Source organism: Cyclopterus lumpus, chromosome 20, assembly GCF_009769545.1.
Source record: "Cyclopterus lumpus isolate fCycLum1 chromosome 20, fCycLum1.pri, whole genome shotgun sequence".
Lineage (NCBI taxonomy): Eukaryota > Metazoa > Chordata > Actinopteri > Perciformes > Cyclopteridae > Cyclopterus > Cyclopterus lumpus.
This window is the reverse complement of record NC_046985.1, coordinates 6,338,109-6,359,444: the sequence shown is the minus strand read 5'-3', so window position 1 is coordinate 6,359,444 and position 21,336 is coordinate 6,338,109. Positions and strand designations below refer to the sequence as shown.

The 21,336-nt window shown below is 44.7% G+C and overlaps 2 protein-coding genes across 3 annotated transcripts; one reads left to right on the top strand and one right to left on the bottom strand.

The window, feature by feature from the left end:
• Positions 1–129: 129 nt before the first annotated feature.
• Positions 130–8,989, top strand: emilin2b (elastin microfibril interfacer 2b). 2 transcript variants are annotated; one of them, XM_034560506.1, is made up of 9 exons: positions 130–569; positions 668–793; positions 1,854–2,029; positions 2,150–3,760; positions 7,404–7,613; positions 7,699–7,752; positions 7,839–7,880; positions 7,983–8,099; positions 8,367–8,989. In XM_034560506.1, the coding sequence occupies exons 1-9, from the start codon at positions 451–453 to the stop codon at positions 8,675–8,677; spliced, it is 2,766 nt and encodes a 921-aa protein (XP_034416397.1). In that variant the 5' UTR covers positions 130–450; the 3' UTR covers positions 8,678–8,989. The 2 variants fall into 2 exon arrangements, with proteins under 2 accessions (XP_034416397.1, XP_034416396.1); XM_034560505.1 differs by having other exon boundaries at positions 7,836–7,880.
• Positions 8,990–9,150: 161 nt separating this feature from the next.
• Positions 9,151–21,007, bottom strand: LOC117749765 (phosphatidate phosphatase LPIN2-like). Its single transcript, XM_034560507.1, has 20 exons — positions 20,884–21,007; positions 17,680–17,880; positions 16,753–16,848; positions 16,340–16,638; positions 16,138–16,254; positions 15,854–15,980; positions 15,290–15,716; positions 14,361–14,460; positions 13,987–14,162; positions 13,461–13,554; positions 13,315–13,384; positions 13,132–13,215; positions 12,753–12,817; positions 12,223–12,388; positions 11,901–12,049; positions 11,635–11,721; positions 10,913–11,065; positions 10,579–10,693; positions 10,343–10,446; positions 9,151–10,257 (listed from the first exon to the last, which is right to left on the bottom strand). Exons 2-20 carry the CDS (start codon positions 17,869–17,871, stop codon positions 10,113–10,115), a joined length of 2,766 nt encoding a protein of 921 aa, XP_034416398.1. The 5' UTR covers positions 17,872–17,880; positions 20,884–21,007; the 3' UTR covers positions 9,151–10,112.
• Positions 21,008–21,336: the final 329 nt, after the last annotated feature.

The window sequence follows — 21,336 nt, the reverse complement described above, 5'->3', positions numbered from 1 at the left end:
TCTTTTTTGCCTGTGTCATTATTTCTATTGTATCTTAGTTAGAGGCATCTGAGCAGGGAGTCATGGGCAGGCGCGCGCATTTCACGCACGGGGAGATGACGGCGCCTCTCCGAACCCAAGACCATTATTACCCAAGTGTAGGCCTCCGGAAATCATGTAATCTATGACTGTGTGTTTTTGGATGCCGAAAGAGAGTTGGATTTGGTGTGTGTGTGTGTGTGTGTGTGTGTGTGTGTGCAGGCGCGCGCGTGTGTGTGTGTGTGTGTGTGCAGGCGCGCGCGTGTGTGATCTAAGAAACGGAAAAAGGCATCTGTCTGTCAGTGTTGGAGGGGGTCCCAAAACGTCACATCCAAGGACGGTCCGCGCTGCGCCCCTCAGAACGGGAACGACGCACAACACGGACCTGCTCTCCAACCCGACAGACGGACCGTGAAATATAATATCACAACCATGAAGTGCGGACTTATTTACGTTTTAATAGCGCTTCCTCTTATCAGCGGGTCACCTTTGCAGCATGGTGTGTTTCAGGGAAACTCTTATTCCGGCACCGAAACACGCCAGAGAAACAAGTGAGTGATGAATGTGTGAGTGGACGACTCGTTTAATTGACTCCATGTATCCTCTTCTGAGGAAACGTCACCTTCTCTCTGGCGTCATTGCTCTGCAGAAACTGGTGCGCCTACGTCGTGCACAAGAACGTGAGCTGCGCGGTCGCGGGAGGCGCGGAGAGCTTCGTGCAGCCGCACGCGGCGCCGTGTCCTCCGGAGACTCCGAACTGCCTGCAGCAAGTGATGTAAGTTCCTAGAAGTCCAGGACTCTTTTTTTTTTTTAACAATATGAGGCTTCTATTATAATAGAGTGCGACCGTGATGTTAAAAAGCAACTCTTGGTCTCTCTTGGTCTCTTCAGATGTGAAGGACAACCCCCCCCCCACCCCCCACCCCCATGGTTCTGGATTGTATTTTTAGATTATGTATCTTATTTAATACCCACATTGACAAAGTGTTCAGGAATAAAGCTTTGAACACATTGTTTTGTCATTATTTCATAATGACATCAGTGGTGGAAGAAGTATTTAAATCTTTTACTGAAGTGAATGTAGTGTAAAAATACTGTTTCAAGTAGAAAACGTGCATTTTAAATTCTCCCTTTTTATGGAAAAGTACAAAATTATTAGCAACAGAATATACTTAAAATACCAAAAGTTTGAATTACTGGATTTTAATGGATACGATTACTCGCGTTGCAGTTGGTGAAGATGGCGCTAATTTCATCTGCTATACTTCTTTGTCTTAATTTCCATTTTTGTTTTTATGATCTGAACCGGCAAAGTAACTGGAGCTGTCAAAACAATGGTGTGGAGTAAGCCATGCAAAATGTACTGGAGTAGTATAATGTAGCATTAATTGGAATCACGTAGAGTACAAGTACCTCAAAAGTGTCTTAAAGTGCAGTACTACTACTAGTAAATACTTATTGTGCACTTCTTTGCTTTGCCTTTTTAATTATTCTCAAAGAGATTAATTCTTAGAAGAATCTTAAAAACTTGACTTGAAGGATATCCAGCCATCTGTGTTGAATCTTCATGAACAGCAAACTTGGAAAACATTTCTGTGACTTTATTTTTGCTTCAGTGTTTGTTGAGCAACAAACACACTTAATATGTTAATCATAGATCGGCCGCACCACGTGGGCCAAAAAGTGTCCTCGTGGAAGCGGTGAAAAGTCTCGGCTGCTTCCTGCCGAGTCTTCCTGATTAATTAAATGCAAAAGACACTGATTGTATTGCTTTATATTGCTGAGAGAGTCTTACATTGAATGTATTCACGGCTTGGTGCGTTAAATGCTTCCAGATATCGGACACACTTTCGGCCCACGTATAAGATCGCATACAAGACCGTCACGGAGCTGCAGTGGAGGTGCTGCCCGGGGTACCAGGGCCACGACTGCTGGGAGGTGAAAGACATTAAACTGCTCCAGGTGGAGCGCTTGCCTCACGCTCCCTCTGGACATATTCCAGTCCCCCAAGGTGAAAGACATGATTATGACTCAGGAAAACTTACATTAGAAATGGTTCAAACTGAATGACGTAACTGCTGGACCAATAAAAAGCATTTGTGTCCCTCCTTTCTTTTATTTCTCACTACAGCTCCAGATCAGCGCACAGAAACCCAGAGGAACCATCCGTGGGGAGGGGAGGGGCAGTTTGGAGGTCAGAGGGGTCACAAGCCAGCGGGGGATCATGGAGGATCTCAAAGTGCACAACACCTGGAGGTGCAGCAGCTTTCCCAGATGGTCCTGGACATGCAGGCGAGGATGACAGACATGTCCTCCAATCTGAGACTGGATTTCCAAGAGGATGCCAGTAAAATGCTGGTCACGCTGCTGAATAACTACAGACCGCCTGCCAGTGCGAGAGGCGCGGAGACGCACACCGTTCAGGTGCAGGACTTCTCTTTTGGGAGCGAGGCCACACAGATGGACGAGGTCATAAACAAGGTCAGCCAGGTCGCAGACGACCTGGAGTCCAAGGGCAACATCCTGGATGACCTGAGGGGTCGCGTCAACCGCCACGACGGACAAATCCATCTGTTAATGGAAGCTGCCCACAACCAGCTGTCCACTCCCAGTCCCGCTCCCCCGGCCGGTGGTGGAGACCTGCGCGCCTACCTGGACGAGAAGATCCGCGCCCTGAGAGAGGAGTTAATGGAGGGCATGGACATCAAACTGGCAGACATGAAGAACTCGTGCGAATATAAAATCATGTCGGTTCAGGAGCAGTGCGAGGGAACCGAAACCAACTACCTCAGTCTGGCAGAGCTCATGGACTCCAAAGAAACTGACCTCCGCAACGAGATCCAGGACCTTAAGACCAAGCTGGTTGATCCAGGAAGGCAAGACAACCGTCTCGTGGAGAACCCAGAAATCTGTCTGAACTCATCTGAGAAGATGGCCCAGTGTCTCTCCGTGGAGGAGAAGCTGAAGAAGGAACAAGCAGAGGCCATCCGAGGCCTGAGGGAGACTCTGGAGGACCAGCTGGTGTCCATGGAAGACAGACTCACCACCCTGTTGTTAGATACAAGCACCAGCTCCCCATCTGGCAGTCTTCTGACTGCTGTGGAAAACATCAACCAACAAGACTTCCAGAGCTGCAGAACCGCTATCGATGCCATGGAGACAAGTCTAAAAGCCCAAATAAATGGCCTTGGAGCCGTGGAGAGGCAACAACTCAACTTCAGCACTAGCATTGAGAACCTTCATGGGGAGTTGAGCTACCTGAAAGGCCGCGCGGGCAAGTTGGAGGACTCTCTATCGGATGTAGTCCACCAGCAGTCTCGGGCGTCTCTGATTCTCAACTCCACATGGGGACAAGTTAAAACGGGGTCTTCCCAGGAGGCCAAGGACCTCCTGGAGCTCCACAGGACTCAGCAACAGGAGCTGAGAAACCGTCTGGACGAGCTGGGCAGGGAGGTGAAAGCCAAGGCCGACGGCTGCAGGGAGCAAACTGAAGATGTCGAGAGGGGGATAGCGCACATGGACCGCCGCATTGTGAGCGTGGAGGGTTTATGCGGCCGCTTGGACCCAATCTCCGGGAGCCTCCAGAGGATCAAAGAGGGTCTGAATACACACGTCACTGGGTTGTGGACTTGTGTCAACCAGCTGAATGCTACGGTTAGAGCTCATGCCCGTGATATTGGAGGACTGAGGGGAACTTGTGTGAACCTCCAGGACCAAACAACCCGCAGTCCTGGGAAGACCGGTAAGCTGCAATAAACTGACCCGTTTTATCGCCTTCACTCGGACGTCACTCGTGACATTCGGCAGTAGTTACATAGTCTCGCTTTAAACACATTTTCAAAGTTTACATCGGGCTATATCTGATTTATTATCCACATATGTTTAAATAGTAAAAGCTTGATCAATCCAATAGCTGTAATCACCCCTCCCAACCTTTGGAGATCACGGCTTGGACCGAAGCCGGTGTGTTTAGTTGATTTATTGGAGAGCCGAGATGTTGGAGTGTGTTTCAGTGTGTGAGTGAGAGGAAGTTGGATTTACATGTAACCATGTTCTCAGTTAAAGGAGGCCGGGTTGATTGAAGACACATGCTTTATTTAATAATCCACGCTTGTGTTGAGTAATGCTTTTGGCATTATGAAATATTTCATGCGTAGCTTTTTTTGTGCATTCATGTCCATAAACTGTGTTTCCAGTTGTTGTGGGTGTGATCTTCTCCACCGTGTTTAATATCATGTTGATGTTTAGCTGTTTGTTTATCATTAATGCTGGATTTTATAGGAAGAATTGCTGCTGTCGGCATATTTGAGAGAACCGATTTTCATGTGTTGCATATTTTTCGTATGGGTCTTCTTCTTAACGGGGCCCATGAGACCGAGTTGGACATCTCTCACTCTCGCATTTGTGCAACAGAAGCACGCCCTCAATGTTTACGAGCCGACTCTCTTCCTCTGGGACCAGCTGGTCTTATGCTGGTTTATGTGGCAGGTGATGCAGCCTGCCGTCCAGTCCAGAACCTCATGGGGGGTCCGGGGTTCTGGTTCTGGTTCTGGTCCTTTGTGTCTGATTTCATCTCCTCTGCTCGGCTGGGGACGTGTCGCCGCTCCACCCTGCGGTTGTTGTCATAATACGCCGTTTTAATTCATCATTCGCTCATCGGAAAGTTTTGCTCAGCTAATCATGATGTTCCACTCCGTGATGTTACCGGGAGCCTTTTTGACGTTGAGGCTCTGGCTCCTTGTTCGTCTTTACTCTGCCAGCGTCCTCATCTTACCCGGCCCCCCTCCCCCCTCCCTTTGCATATCTGAGGAGAGTGGAAAATACTGCTTGGACGAGTCCATTACAGAGAGACCTCCACCCAGCTTATCACAGGAAGCCGTCTTTCTATCTGAGAGCTTCAGTGTGTTTGGGTGAGACGCGACTGGACCGACATTTAGGACTCGTCTTCATTTCACTCCCAACTCCTCGAGTCCATTTGCGGTTTTCTCACTTTGCTTTCTCTCTTTTTTTTTTTTTTTTTGTTCTTTTTTTTTTTAATTTGCACGGCTGAGTTCCTGTTCTGTGGAAATAAACAGTGTGAACTCTTAAAAGTTGCACCAGGGTCCCGAGGGCCATTTGTCAATACGTTCACCATGATGTCATACCGGTAGTTGACCTCTTTTAAATGAAGGGGTCAGCAGGAGGCAGGTGGCCATGTGGCTTTCTTGAAATGATTTTGTCGCTTTCAGCGCTAATCATGACGTTCTCGTTTTGATTTATTACGGCTTGTTGACTACTTGACAGAAATACATAAGCCACGGAGGTTTTGCCCCATTCTTCATTCAACATCGGGCCTCCAGCTGCTCCAAGTTGAGAACAACTGAACTATTGATTATTGAATCTGCATGAAGAGTCAATTCTTGGCACTATTTTCTAGCAAGGCACTGTTTTATGAAAGGTTTAAAAGTGAATTATCAATAATGATCAATCAACCGTTTAATGATGCTAGATATAGATAGATCGGCTATAGTCCAATAACAAGAGCAACTTTAGTCTTTAGTTATAGATATTAACACGTTGTTAATAAATAGAATTTGGTCTAGATATTCTGCAGGTAGATGGTCCATTTAGAGTTGACCTGAACCGAAGAGTAATAAAAAAAAACTATATATATATATATATATATATATATATATATATATATATATATATTTTTTTTTTAAAAGACTTTCTCTTAAAATATATATATATATATATATATATAGTTTTTTTTCCCCCCAATTTATTTATTTTTACGGTGCAAACTCCTCTTATGTGTCCTTATTGTTATTATCATGTATTGTATGAGTAATTGATCTCAAAAGGGTAGGACCAGTGTTTGCATACATGGAGCCAGTAAGTGCACGTCCTCATATTGTTAGTGTGCACATGTAAATGTCTTCTAATCCTTTCTCTGGCCTTAAAGCCCGGCCGTCTCGTTGTGTTTGACACGGTGGCCTCGACCCACTTAAATCGTCCTAGCGAATCCGTTATGAGATAAGAAAGCGTGCTTCCCTGCTTCTGACAACGCTCAGTGGGTAAGATTGGTGAGGTCAATGACCTCAAGGAGATAAGCTCACTTTAAGGGTGACGCATTCTGGTCAGCAGTCCCACTTGATAACCCCGTGAACCGAAAACAAGATGTTGCCTGACGGGATTCCCTGAAGAACAATAAAGCCTCGAGTGTTTGCTGGCTGATCCTTTTACAGCCTGTTATCCTGACGGAGTGGATGCTACGGTATGATGTATAGTGTAAAATGTAGAAAGTGGCACACGGGGCTGTTGGGGGTCTCTGTGACTAACTACAAACCGAGGGTTTCCCATGCTGCTTTGCTGGAAGGATGCAAAACCGACCCGGCTGCATGTTTCCCACGCGGCGTACACACACACACACACACACGCACACACACACACATCCTGTGTTTGCCTCTTTTATCCCCGTTAAGTCTAAAACCCGCTCTCTTTTATATGAGGAGCGACACCGTGTGTGTATGCAGACGTACCCCATGTGAGGTTTTATGGTTGCACACCGGACCCCTTTTTTCCACATGTTGTGTTTAACGGGCTTCCTTACTAAATGAATCCTTCTCCTCAGGGGTGAGGGGACGAGCTGTCCGGGGATTGAACATGTGTGTCTCGGTATGCTGCTGGTATGCCTTTTATGAGCCTTCGGGGCCCGCTGTCTCCCGGTGCCCCCCCCCCCCCAGCCAGGAGGGCTGATCTGTTGATGAAAGCCAGGGTCCGTCTCAGCTGCGCTTCTCAGGAATGCAGCGGTGCGTGTGGTTCAGACCTGATCGCCGTATGATGGGAGAAGTGGGCGTGGCCTGTCATTTTCTCTGTTTATGACCATAATGACGGGCTCGGATAATCACTCACTGTTCAGCCACAAACGTCAACAAGATGAAAAGTGGAAAAAACAACATGGAGCATGATTTTAGATGTCGTTCTTGTGAGGTTTGTCAATATTTGTTGGTGCAAACAAGCAACTTCATAATCAAGAAGTTGGACACTGTGGACCTGCTTTATGTCAAAGGAGGAGAGAAAGTACCAGAACTAAATAATAAATACTGCTGTTATGAACCCTATAATTAGTAGTTTCTGTGTCAGTGAGGGATCAGTGTGATCTAAACGAGTTATAAATGTTCAACCAAAGGGTGCAGCAGAGTTTTATTGTGAGTTATGGTCACAATGCGTCACTGAAACACAGTTAATCGGGACATTGGTTAAAACCAGTTGGCCCAAAGGTCAACTATTATAATAAAAATGAATGTCCATTTGTCTCTTCTGCCCACCAAACATCTGGCCCTGCATCTGTCTCTCTCTGATCTGCAGCCCTCCATCACTCACTTCATATCCGTCTTTTTCAGGTGTTCATGTTGCTGTGGAGGACGCGGGACCTCTGCAGGGTTCAAGTAAGAGCCTCTCGGGGACGACTGCTCCCCCGGAGGACTCCCTCCCACAGCCACCTGTGATGGAGACCGGAGAGGCGGGACCCCCCGGCAAGATGACCTCGTCCAAGCTGCCCAAAGGGACAGACGGCAGCACGATGCCTGATCAGGGTTTTGCTGGCGCTCCAGGTGAGACCCACGGCCACGCGTTGCACGCTCCTCTAGAGGTTATTAAGGGTTATTATTTCACGTTTTTCTTGTTTTTATTTCACAGCCTCCGCAGACAAATCCACAGATTCGCTAAAACCCGGCACGCTGGTCATCTCAGGTAAATTCTCCTTTAACTTTTTTTATGCTGCATCCCCATTGAGCCTCTCCAGAGCGGATGAAAGTATGTTTTCTTTGGATCAGCAGGTGTGAACACGGCCAGCAGACAATCATCACAGACGGCGTCAGGTGAGGATCTAATCGCCACGCAGGATTCCCCCCCCCCCCCCCCCCCCCCCCCCCCTCTCCACACAATGTTTTGCGAGCTCATGTTTCCCGTCTTGTGTTCAGGTGAGAGGGTGTCGTTCTCAGCCGGTCTGACGCTTCCTCCGTTCCAGGGAGAGATGGGAACCATTCGATTCAACAAGATGTTGGTCAATGATGGAGGACATTATGACCCTCACACAGGTGACCCCAAAGTAGACGTGAGGGTGGTGGGACTGGGATTTCTTTTTTTACTGTTCACGCGCATGGAAATTTATATTTATATTTATATTTCATACTTAAATCTTGAGGATGTGAATGTGTCCATACCACACCAAAATACTTGGTGTGAAGACGTTAACCTCATGGTGGCGCTGCAGGAAAAATGATCAGTAGGATTTAAATTGCACGGGAATCTATAAATTAAACAGTTGTGAAGACATAAAAATCCATCGTCTGTGCCGTTCTCAGGTATCTTCACGGCTCCGACGGACGGCCGCTACCTGGTGACCGCCGTGCTCGCGGCCCAGCGTGGCGAGAGCGTGGCGGCGGTCCTGTCTGTGTCCAATCGCAGCGTCCAGAGGTTGGACTCGAGGGGCTACCCGTCACATGATGGGTGTAACTGCAGCAGCTCGGCCTCTCTGAGCCTGGTCCTGTCGCTGAGGAGAGGAGATCGAGCAGGACTGGTCATGACCGCTGGGAAGCTCGCCACCTCGGCCTCCTCTGAGATCCTGTCGTCTTTCAGCGCCGTGCTTCTTTACGCCAGCCCGGCCAATCGGTAGCCGGTAGCCGGTAGCCGGTAGCCGGTAGCCGGTAGCCGGTAGCCGGTAGCCGGTAGCCGGGCTCTTTTTAAAGACAACTCATGCAAGAGGACAGATGGCGATATCTCATTATCAGGAGGGAAATTAGATTCTCTAAATTAGATTATTTCATTAGTACTAATATATAGTGTGCTTACATTGCAATTATTTTATATATATACATATATATATATATATATTTTCGTTTGTGACCAAGATTTTCCAAATGCATACTTGTACATTTAATTGTCGTCCGCTGTCCATCCGTTTCTTCCTCCAATAATTAAAAACACCACCTGGTAATTGCTGATGTTAATGAATGCTTATTAAATTTGTTGTTTTCTTATCCTACACTTCATACCAGTTTTCATTATTGCAAATATCTTATTGGATCTAAAATAGTCGATGTGCAAGACACTCTTTAAACGTTCTTTCAAATACAGCTTGAGATGTTATTAAAGCATCATCAAACTTTATTAAACAGTATTAATACAATACATATAGTAAATATAATGTGTACAGAGTTCATACTTTCAAATCTAAATGACTTAATAATTCAAGTTTCCTGAGCTCACCTCTCACTGTCTAACAAATCATCACTTTCATAGAAAGAAGGCATTACATTGTACTTACAGCTGTTATTGAGCATGAAAAGGATAAAAACAAAAAGACGTATAACATTAATATACGGTAGTTTTCACTGGCAAAATCAAAACAAGTCTTGCAAAGATTAATTAATACCAAATATTTACCGTCAGTCTAGCTAAATCCTGATTTTGGAAAAATACTTAATACTTAATAGCAGCAGTATTTACAGTACACAAAGTGCTTTTTTCTTTAAACTGCAGTTAAGCAATTATTATCTATGAGCCAAATAATTTCACATTTTCTTCTTTATAGGATAATCGTGCAACATAATTAAGCTTTGAGTGAATAAGGCCTTAAATGGATGAAAACATTGCTGCAATACATATCGCATTGTATTTTTTTATGTCCGCTCAGTATAGTTTCAGTCAGTATTTCTGTTTCATATTGAGCCAGTGGCCACTTTTAACACCTCCAGTGCCTAATAGTGTGCTTAGGGAATGTATTTTCAAAAGCACTGTAACAAAAACACTCAAATGTTAAGGGCCATCGTCATACTTTGGCTTTCGTTTGTGCCAAAAAGCCGACGGCGCCTTCAAATACACCTCTTAACTGTGTAGCTCATGCATGCGGAATACATAAGTTTATACTATAATGCATGATGGGAATTTTCCCAAGATTAAAAGCTACACAAAATTTGAAAATTACAAAACCGTATGGACGTTATAAGCCAGTGCATCCAGTCAGTACTGCTCTGAGTTACGTTCAAGTCATTAACTGTTCATCAAGTCATTAACTGTTCATCAAGTCATTAACTGTTCATCAGCAGCAGTCAAAGCAGCGACTCCAAACGCACCTCAGCGATCGGCTGTCTCCAGTAACAGAAGGAGCTGAACTCGGGGCAGCTGAAGGTGGCGTTGTGTTGTGAGCCTCGCAGAGGGAAGACGTGCTCCACCAGCTCGCTCAGACGGCTGTATCTGTGGGGGCAGGAGCAGCGACGTGTGTGTGAGAGAAACAGCTGACCGACACAAACCACGACTCCCGCGACGCTTCAACACTCACGATGTCTTGTTGCCTTTGGCTTGCTCGAGGATCAACTCCCCTCTGGGGTTCACCGTGAATATCCGGCACACGGGCACGCCCACTTGCTTGTAGGCAAACACGTCCTTAAACACATAGGGAGGGGGGACACACACACACACACAATAAGGGTCATTGTCAGAGTAATTGCATCTAACTGTTGTTTTGATGAAGAGGAAGGAGTTACGTCTAAACCGACAAGAATGTTTTTCACGTACACTCTCTCTGTTCCCGAAGGCGGCGTAGAAGGGGTGCGAGTTTGGGAAGAACAGGTTCTTGATGTCCGTGAGGCATTCGATCTTGAACTTCTCAGGCTTTTTTTCTATGACCTCTCTAACAAGAGAAAGAAAGAAAAGGATTACAGACTTTTAACCTTTGACATGACGCAGGAGTTGCTTACGTTTAAATTAACGTCTACAACTTTAAACATTTTAAAACCGTTACGTCAATGAGTATCCAAAAAAAAATCACTGTTAAAAACAGGTTAGTAAGGTGGCCAATCGGTGCAAACACAGGCGTCGGAATAAATACTTGTAGGTATACAGGTGCTACCTGTGGAAGGCAGAAAAGAGGCTGCTGGGAGAGAGCATGAGGGGTCCTCGAGGCAGCAGAGTCCCTCTGTCGTTCACCCAGTGCAGATATCCTCGGGTCATGTCAGCCATGCCGATTGCTCGGGCCGAACAGTACAGGAACTTGTAGCCGTTCCTGTCGCGGTCACATATATTTATTGATGGGCTCAATCTTTTACTTAACCGGAGCCGGACGTCTTTTATGCATGTAATAACAAAACATTATGTAATAACACCCGCACTTTGTAATAAAGGATTACAAACTGGATGGTGGAAGTTAAAATTGTTTAATCAAAAATGTTATAATGTATGCATTATGTAATAACAAACCAAAACAGATGTCTTCATCTTGGCCGATCAAAGATAATCTACTAATCTTTTAAAATCTATTCATAGTCAGTAGGATTCATGCCTTAATGCATAAAAAAAACCTTATATTGTTATAATGACTTTTATGAATGAAGACATTCATTTTTGTTGGTTATTACAGAATGCATGTATTATTATATTTTAATGGAAAACAATGTGCCTTTTGAAATAACCACTGCAATATGTACATGTATTACAAAATGCAGGAAAATGTATGACATTGACAACTAAGCTGTTATTTTCAAAATGTGGTAAAAATACGTGACATGTTGTCTAGTCACGTGAAGCGGTATGACATGTGTTAATGCTGACAACAGTAATCATTCTGTATCTTACTCGTGCACAGAGTGGTAAAGCTTCGCGATGCCTTGATGAGTCCAGTCTTTCCCGAGCTGAGGGAGAATCTGACCGAACACGTCTGATCTGTGGGAAGAGAACGATTCAGGGGAATAAACACTAAATATACTAAAAAAGTAAAACAAAAACAAAAAATACACAAGTTGTGAGCGTGATGGAGGATTTAAAGTCTCAGTGAGCAGCCTGAGAGCGGGACGTTGTGATGTTATTGCTGCCTGAGAATGAACATTCAGACTCTGGCGTACTTGGTGATGGTGCCGTCGATGTCAGAGATTATGACCTCGTCGTCCCAGTTCCACAGGTAGACGGTGCCCTCGCAGCGGCACGTCCCCTGGTACTGAGTGGTGATACTGAAGGTGACGTCATTCGGCCCCTCCCTCAGCTTCAGGCTGGCCTGCAAGAGACAGAAGACGAGTGAGTTTAAGTGAGTGCCTCTTATTAAACAGCGATGTTTTTTCGATGATTATGTCAAATTCAAATGGATATCGTCTTTTTCAATCTGTACACACGGTCAGAAAAACAGCAGACTGTAGCCACACTACGAGTATCAGTGTTCACTCGTCTTACTATCTGGTCAGACGACAGGCGGAGGGACTTCTTGTAGGAGTGAAGTGCCGGAGCCGTTGCCGGTGCCGGGCCTCCTGGCTGCACATGCTCAGTAGGTGTGGGAGCAGGTGCCACAGAGCTCAGCTCTTTAGTCTCGTCGTCACTGGACCACTCTGCTGCTTTCTGCCTGCAGGACAGAAAACACAAGTGAGACTAGAGCTGAACAATATGCCATGGTTAAAGACATGTTTATAGATGTGTGTGATTCAGGGTCAACAAGAACACCCTGCAGAATCATTAGAGTCACTAGAGGGCAGTAGACCTCTTCCTCTCTGTAACTCTATAGTAAATATGAAAAATGTTACTGTTGACTTCTTATTTTCCACAAAAACGTGATCCATCCTTAACAATCTTTCACACAAACTACAATCTCCCAGCTGGCTGGTTCAAACAATATTTAAAGTATTCAGTCATTAATTCAGCCTCTGTGGGGCTCGTTTACACAACACTACTTGTGTTGGTGTGTGTCTGTGGCGTTGCTGCTGACTCACAGTGTTTCTGGGGCCTCGTGAAGGGGCAGAGACTCCTGTGTCTCTAACTTGGTCTCTGACGATAACTGAAGAAAGACAGAGGCGTTATTATTCATTCTTTACATGATAATGCCAGCAGTGATGTTATGGTTACTCACACATTTGAACTCATGAACTCATGTTTACAGTGTTTACTGAGGTACTAAATCAAGTGAGAAGTTGGGTCATTTTCTCACAGACTTCAATACAATCTGAATATTTTTTCTCCCTGATTAGAGAGATTTCAACTTTAAGGCGTTAGCTTAACTTTTCAGAACCGGAGGTCGTCGCCTGCTGGAGACGCACAGGTGGAGGTGAGACTTTATCCTAAAGACTTTAGGCTCAGTCACACATGCAGTACCTGCTTTACACTGCTCTTCCTCCAGAACCACCAGCGTCCAGACCTTTTGGGCATTTTCTCTTTCACCCAGGACTCCTCTGTAGCCTGACATTCAGATATAATTATAAATGCATCCATTATGTACACTATTGTTATAAATGCATGCATTATGTACACTATAAACACATTGGACCAAGAGGATACCTTCGGCAGGTTCTTCTGGAAAGCCTGCATGCTAAGTATCAACGGTGCTGCCAGAGTCCAGTTGTAATATCTGGGGAAAAAAAGATTTAATTCATTACTGATCACCTGTCAGACTGTGAGTAGGGTTTAGTGACTGCAAAACTCACCTGTTTGCAATTCTAACCACCAAATTGGGATTGTCGATTATTGCTGGATTCTCTGCAAATTCATTGTAGGTGATGATGTGCTCCATGAATTTCTCTGAAATAAATGGTACGTAAAAGCCCGGTTTAAAAATGATGCCCCTAATATTTACGACGCAGGAGTTAAGATGCAGGACAGTCAGAAATATGTAATGAATAATATTATTGTAATCCTTAAAAGATTAAGAAGGATTCAAAAGGTGCATTTGTCACATACACAAGTCATGTGATGAGTGAAATGCAAGTTGGTGCGTCCTCCTGTGCTGAAACACTTTAAAAAGTTTAGAAAAATTAAATAAAAAAAGATAAATCAAGATAGAAATGTTTCTATGCAGGTTCAGTACAATCAGCTGCTGCTTTCCATCCATCTGTTTTTAGGTTGACTAAAAACTATTGTGCCGACCGGCGTTTTAGGACATTTTTAAGAGAAAGCGCGTTTTATTAGTGTTGATGCAATAAATAGTTGACGCTAATAAAGACAACTGGGTACCTTTAGGGATCTCCGAGTTCTCCCCAACGCCTCCACACAGGGACAGCCTGACGTCAGGGAGGTCACCGGCTGAGTCAGACAGACACTCGGTGCCGCTGTCTGAGACAGACTGGGGAGACTGGGATCCAGAGCCCCTCCCCACCTCGACCCAGTGTTTAGGAACCTGGTCCGAATCACTGAAAACACACACACACACCGTTGGTTATTAGAAACAGTTGCAGACTGTATTTTCACTACTTCTGCTGTTATTTTTGACGCGATTGTGGCTACAAAGCAGAAGTACTTCAAGTATGAAACGTCTTGTCACATCCACCCAAACACCCCTGAAAGAGGTAACAGGACTTCTCTCTCTCGAAGGTTTCCCAGGTTCGTACCTTTTTGGGAAGTACCGGGCAACAACTTCGGGTTCGAGTGCATTCAGGTCATCCAGGTAAATATCTTCAGGCCCCTGATGTTGGCTCCTCTTTCTCACGCCTTTCCATGAAAGCAAGACAAGAGACGACTTTTTAGAAATCATTGACTTCCTTTTCTTTGAACGTGTGCATGTGAATGCTGAGCAGCCCCAGAATATAAACTCGGGGGCCCAAACAGAAACCACATCCTTCCTGTTAACAGTCACTTACATCTGAACTGTGTGTCGAGTTTCACTCGAGACTTTCCCACATTTAGGAACGAGTAAATAACTGACGATTATAATAAACATTCATGAGACATAAGGAGATGAGGGCAGATCTAATTTTCTTTTTTTGTTGAAGGGAGGTTGGTGTAAATGTCTTTGTTTGTTGTTCTGACTTTCTCATTCTAGGGATGCACCAATCAGACTTGTTGCGTCTCGATACCGATACCTGGGTTTTGGGTTTAAGCCGATACGGAGTACCGATCCGATACCAGTGTTTAATTATTTAGCTGCATGCCTCACTGCATTGAAGAGAGTGTGATCATCCTTTGATAACAGACGTTGATACCATCGGTATTATTCCCTTGTAAAAATGAATTGTGCTTATTCAGTAAATGTAGAAACAGTTTATTGTTCTGAACAAAAGTGGGACTAGCTGCATTCTTTTTTTGTACCATTGTTTTTGCTTTTTAATATAAAGATTAAGCCCTCCTCTCTATCTCTTATAATTTACATTCTTTAAGAAGATTATTTTGGAGAAACCACTCCAACCACTTATGTACAAACATCAGAAAATACTGGGAAGCTTCCTAGCCTTCAGTCAATCTTCACATTATCATGAAACATCTTTTTCATTGACAAACTGCAAAAGGAAAGCTGCTGTAGTCGTACAGGACTTCGTGATACCTCTGTTCTTGACGGGGGAGTCGCTGGGTTTCGAGGAGGCGTCGGGACCAGCGGCTGCTGAGTCTCCGCTGTCCCTCCTGCTGGGCGGAGAAGACTTCCACCTTGTCGTGGGTGGGGTATTTGGGCCGAGGTCAGCGTTAGCGGGACATGGCTCGGAGGTCAAACCGATGGACCTTAAATCTGAAAGGTCTGGCTCGTGCTTGGTAATGTCTGTGTCGGTCGACAGAGCTTCGGGGGGCTGCGGGGTGCAGATGCACCGATCATGAAGGATCCGCGGCTCTGGCTTTATAATACTGCAAAGGAGATCTGTGGTTCTCTCTCCTTCCCTCTCCTCCATGGCTTCTGTGCTCAAGATAACCCTGAAATGTGTGTTCTCAGAGGGAGCGATGGTCAACATCTTTGGCTCCGATTTATCCTTTTTGTTGACCTGGATGCAAGAAAGAAAGATTCAGCACGCACGCAAAAATAATCCTCACTCGGTCTCTAAATATGTATAAATGACGTTATGAAAAAATCTCCCTTGTCTCAAAGTTTAGATCCTACAAGTCTAGATCTGCATCGTACCCTGGTGGACTCTGGAAACTCCCCCCAGGTCCACTGCATGTGGGACTCGGCCCTGAGCATGCTCTCTGCAGGCTTCACCATCAGCTCAGAGTCGCTCTTGGGCGACATGGACTCTGACATCTCCCTGCTGTAAGCAAACACCACATTTCCACTGAGTCAGCTGTTACGACCACGTGGGAGTGATTTGTTTTACTCATCCATTCCTGTTTTGATGAAGTGGATCGTCTCATGGTTTCTCTATGCTTGTATGAACAGTGTAAATATTGAGAGCGGGGGTGGCGTACACTGTGCAAGGGGACCAGTCTCCATCAGAGAACGGGTAGCTGTCCCATTCGAGGGTTGTCAGGGGGGAATGTTGCCTGTGGTCCTTATGGTCCTTCATCATGGGGAGTGCAGAAGCCCTGGCGACAGGAAGCAGTGAAATGAACCAACAGATTTATGGCGACTAACATATAAAGAAATCCAGCTTTTAAACTGTCTGATTACCGTCCATTGTGCCCATTGTGCTCCTCGTCTGAACTGAGCTCGCACATCTCCGGCTCCCCGCCTGCAGGTGTGGTTTGCTCCTCCTTGCGTGGCTCGGCCTTGTGCTTTTTTCTGCGTCTCCTCTTCTTCTTGCCGGCCGTGTTGGAGCAGCAGGTTTGGAGGTTTCCAGAGGACGGGTCTTCTGGACTCGGAGGCTGACTGCTCTCCGACGCAGAGCCGCCACATCTGGGCTCTCTGCTCCTGAACAGAGCCTCCTCTGTGGGGATGGGTGAAGTCATCAGGTGGGCTGGAACAATCTCCTGGAACAACAACCCAGAAACATGACTGTGAGACGACACCCTCGCTGCTGCACGGCTGTTCTTAAGTGTTCTATGTTGTAATTACATTTTCTTTATAAGCTATTCAAAACTTACGTTGTGCTGCTCTGTCTCCTGGACGAAAAAGGCCTCTCCATTGTCTCCGAGCTTCATGTGCAGCTCTACGGGTTCCCCATTGATCTCTATGTCAATCTGAAGAGTCCAACAATACAATTATGTGAGAAATACTCTGAACTTTGTTATGTAATCTCCTCAGATGGCCTCAGCAGACTTCAATGCACAACACAGCTTATGGATATAAAAAACTGTGCCACAGAATTACTTGAAGAATTTGAGTTAAGCCTGAGAAAGAAATAAAAGCTAATCAGGGAACAGCTTGTACGATGGCTTTCTACTTACAGTACATGCCACAAGTTTCTCTCCATGTATTAAACAGACCTGAGGAGCAGAAGGCCTCGAGAAAATTATACAACGTGTTGTGCAGCTATGCTCATATTTGACGGCATGTGCAGCTATGCACATTTATAAATGCAAGTGTCAGCATAAAACTATACTTAAAGTACCAAAAGAAGTACAGAATGGCACATTTCAAATAATATATATATTATTAAATTATTATTATTGATGCGTTATTGGAAGCATCACGATGCTGCAGCAGATAAAGGTGGAGTTAAAGGACTACCGGGTAGCTTAATCCATTATAAAACATCATAATGTAATAGATAATAATAATAGTAATATGTTTATATTTTGTATTTAATAATCTGAACATTAAAATATTATTAAAAACAACTCGTAGGCAGTAATGGAGTAAAAAGTACAATATTTAGTAGATGTATAAAGAAGCATTTGATTCAAATCTTCAATATTGTACTTAGAAAATGTCCATAGTTACATTCCACCAGTGATTATTTCTCACCGCCAGTTAATCTTCCTTAATCAACAGAATGACGCATTTGTACAGAAAACGTTTGCCTCAAAACAAAAGCGCACATTCAGCGATATCAATATTTGGGCACTCACTACTTTCTCCCTGGAGCGCAGCACTCCCAGTTTTCCAAAGCGGACGTGGAACGGGGAGCACTGGAAGGTCCCGTCAGGCTGTCGGACCACGACCACATCGATGCAGCCCGACAGGGTGGCCTGGTTGAGCCCCTTGTACAGCTCCTTCACCGTCACCAGCACCTGGCCCGCCAGCTGCCCCACGTAGTTCATGGTGCCCACCTGTCAGTGAAAAGACCCTCCATTGATTACTAATTACTCTGCATGTATTACCTTCATGTAAACACCTTTAACACTGCTAAACTACTAGCAGGATGACACCACAGACACTACTTTATTTTTGCGTCGTGGGGCTCCTGGTGTTCAGAATTGTCTGCAGAGGGACTGCAAGCCGGTCCCTAAACACAGCGGATCTGTCCCATTTTCCTCAAAAGAGTCCTGAGCTGGTGGAGACTTAATCAGTTCCTCGATGGCAGCAACTCAGTGTGTGTGTTTCTTTCACTAAAAATCCCAATCTGGGTCAATATAAGCAGCCACTCTCTGTCCTTTTAAAGTCACATGTCACTACCATCCCCGTAGGTCAACGTCTGTCATGTGAGTGTTATTGTGTGCTCAGCACCTGTGATTACTGTCGAGGACATAACACCCTTTTATGGATGCATGTTCGCAGCTTGGAGATTATCTGGACAAGGACTTTGGGTTTGTGTGTGTGTGTGTGTGTGTGTGTGTGTGTGTGTGTGTGTGTGTGTGTGTGTGTGTGTGTGTGTGTGCGTGTGTGTGTGAGCTGAACAACTAGACTGCAGCTGTGTGTTTCAGTATTTAGGAAAATGGTTTCCACTGACTAAATTAGAGCTGCATTCCATCTGGATGGACTTTGAATTTAGTCTCTCAGACTGGCAGCCAAATAAACTAGTGCACTTCAAGGAAGATGGAAATATACTATAGAGTAACTGAAATAAAACAGCTATACCATACTGTATATGTATGTATATATGTATATACATTATATATCTGTGTATATATATATATATATATATATATATATATATATATATATATATATATATGAATGTGTGGACCCAAACCAGAGGAAATCCATCCAATAGTTGTCAAGTCATTTCACTCTTTTTTTAAATTTGTTTATTTGATAAGGGACAGTGCACATTAATATAAACTTTTCTGTAAATGTGCCAGAGTTAGCCAAGAGGCTATTTTTCATCTGTAGTCCCAAGAGGCAGATGTTATGAAACAAACCTAAAAGCATAAGATTATCACTCAAAACCATTTTGCTAGAAAGAGGAAAGGTCAGGGTCACAGTCATTAGGTTTCATCCTCTGGAGACTTTAAATGCCTGAACATGAAAGCAATACTCTCAATAGTTGTTTCAGTCTTGACGAAAAAGTAGACCAACATTTCCCTAATGAATGTTGATTAAGTCACAACTGATATCACTGAAAGTATTAAGCATCCAGAGGAGGAAGCCACCGGTTGATGTTAGTGTCACACTGTACTCTGTGTTCCTGCCGTGGCTTCCCCTCATTGCAGCGCTCATTGCAGCACTCATTGAGCGGACATTGAGCGGACTCAATGAGCGCTCATTGCAGCGCTCATTGCAGCGCTCATTGCAGCGCTCATTGCAGCGCTCATTGAGCGGACAACGCAGAAGAGTCTAGATGGGAGTCATCAGCCGCGTCATCAGCCGCGACAGCAGCGCTGCACAGCCTGAACTCTCTGGTGAGCTGACAACACACCACAGTTAGTGAGAGGCTCCACTCCCACGGCTCCTCATGCGGGCCCTTCTGCTGCAGCACTTCAGGCCTGAACAAATGTGTTGTGGTATGATGATAGTCTGCAGAATCAGGCCGTCTTAAAATGTGATGACATTTTTGATTAGTTGATCGAAAAGCACGAAAGCACTATTCAGTATAAAATGACTCTCGCAGAAGAAAACTGAGACGCTGGAACCGGTGAACATTTTGGACAAAGCCAAGTCTAATGATGAAGACTGGTCGAAAGAAGTGAGGAAAAGGACCCTTTTCTCGTTTTCAAGGTCAAAACACAAAGAAAGAAAGACACTTTTAGAAGCAGAGGGTGGTGGTGTACTTCCTTTTGTGTGGCTGTGCATTCACAGGAAGTGAATTTCAATGACTGAATATATAGTTTAAAGCTGCATTAAGCCAATAGCACCTTCATGGGTACATTTAGACCCAACTCCAGAAGCTTTATTTTTCGTGCCACATTACAAAATGCCCCCCTCCCCTGGACTCGATGACGCAAATCCAGCACGACCAGATCTCACCCACGACACACCGAGTGGCCATAAGAGGTGTTAATCCTGTTTACAAGATTAGGACAAATCTATCTTTCCCTGTCTCGGCACGTTTGTCCTGATACGTCCGGGAGTACAACGTGATTCTGTCACTGCAGGTTTTCTTTTTAATATTTCAACCATCTAGTCCTGTAACCAAACATCACAGTGTTTTGGACTCAGCTGAATGCAGAGAAGGAATATATGGCTGCATCTTACAGTTATTTTCACTTGAGTTGTCCGTCATGTGATCATTTCAGCACAAATGCCATTTATTTTCCATTATTGTGATACTTCCACAGTCACTGGCTGTATGTCTCACAGCAAACAGCAGCTCGAACAGCCTCATTCTCACTAAACACGAACTCTGCTGTCACAATTGAGAAACACTCCTTATCTCCATTTGAGAGACAGCTAACACAATCAAATGATAACACCTGCACACTATCAGCCGGAGTGAGGACTATACCATTGTAAAGAAGTACACATACCTCATAGGCTAATAGTGACGATATTGACAAAAAAATGTAGTCCAATCTGTCCAAAAGCACCTGTGCATTTTAATTATTCATGCATAACGAAGTTATAACACCTTTGGGGCGTTTAGGGACACAACTCGAGGGTTTAATCTGACAAACAAGTTATGAGAACGACTATAAGTGTGTGAACAGCAACCAGGTGTCGCGCGCAAGTCGATGTCCGCTTTATCCTCGCGAGAAGGCGCAAAGTGGCTGCTCGTCCGCGTTAATAACCGTTAACACTTCACACGCGGTACCTCGAGTATCTTCTCACGCGCGCCGCTAAAAGTCTCCTAAAGACGGTTCCACGCGACATGAACTCGCGTTAATACTCTTTCCGTGTCGTGTTGTTTCTCTCGGAGCGTTACAGGAGGAGAATGGATGAGTAGAGCCTCCTACCTGCCGGAGAAGAGGCTCGCCCACAGGCTGCAGTCACACCTTCCGTCGGTTCCTCCACCGGTCTGAGTCTCTCGATGCTGCTGCTGCTGCTGTCACGAAGCACGTGACCCGGCAGCGTTCAGCATGCACGTGCTTCTAACGCAGGAGGACGCACGTAGAGGTTTTTATTATGTTCATTATTAGAGATGCATTGTGGGAATGTCGGTATGTGTCAATCTCTACGTGTTTAAGTCTATTCCCCCAAGAAAGAAAACAAATAATAATAATATGTAATGAAATAATTATCTAGCTATTTGTGTCTCTAAAAATCTACAGCAAAAAAATGACGCAATGAAGTAAATCATTTTTACAAGAAGTGTACTTCTGTGAAATCAGTTTCTTTGTTTCTGTTTCGTTACATGGCCTTTGATATCATTTTTCAAAGTTTCTCAATTATTTCCAGTAAAAAGTCTT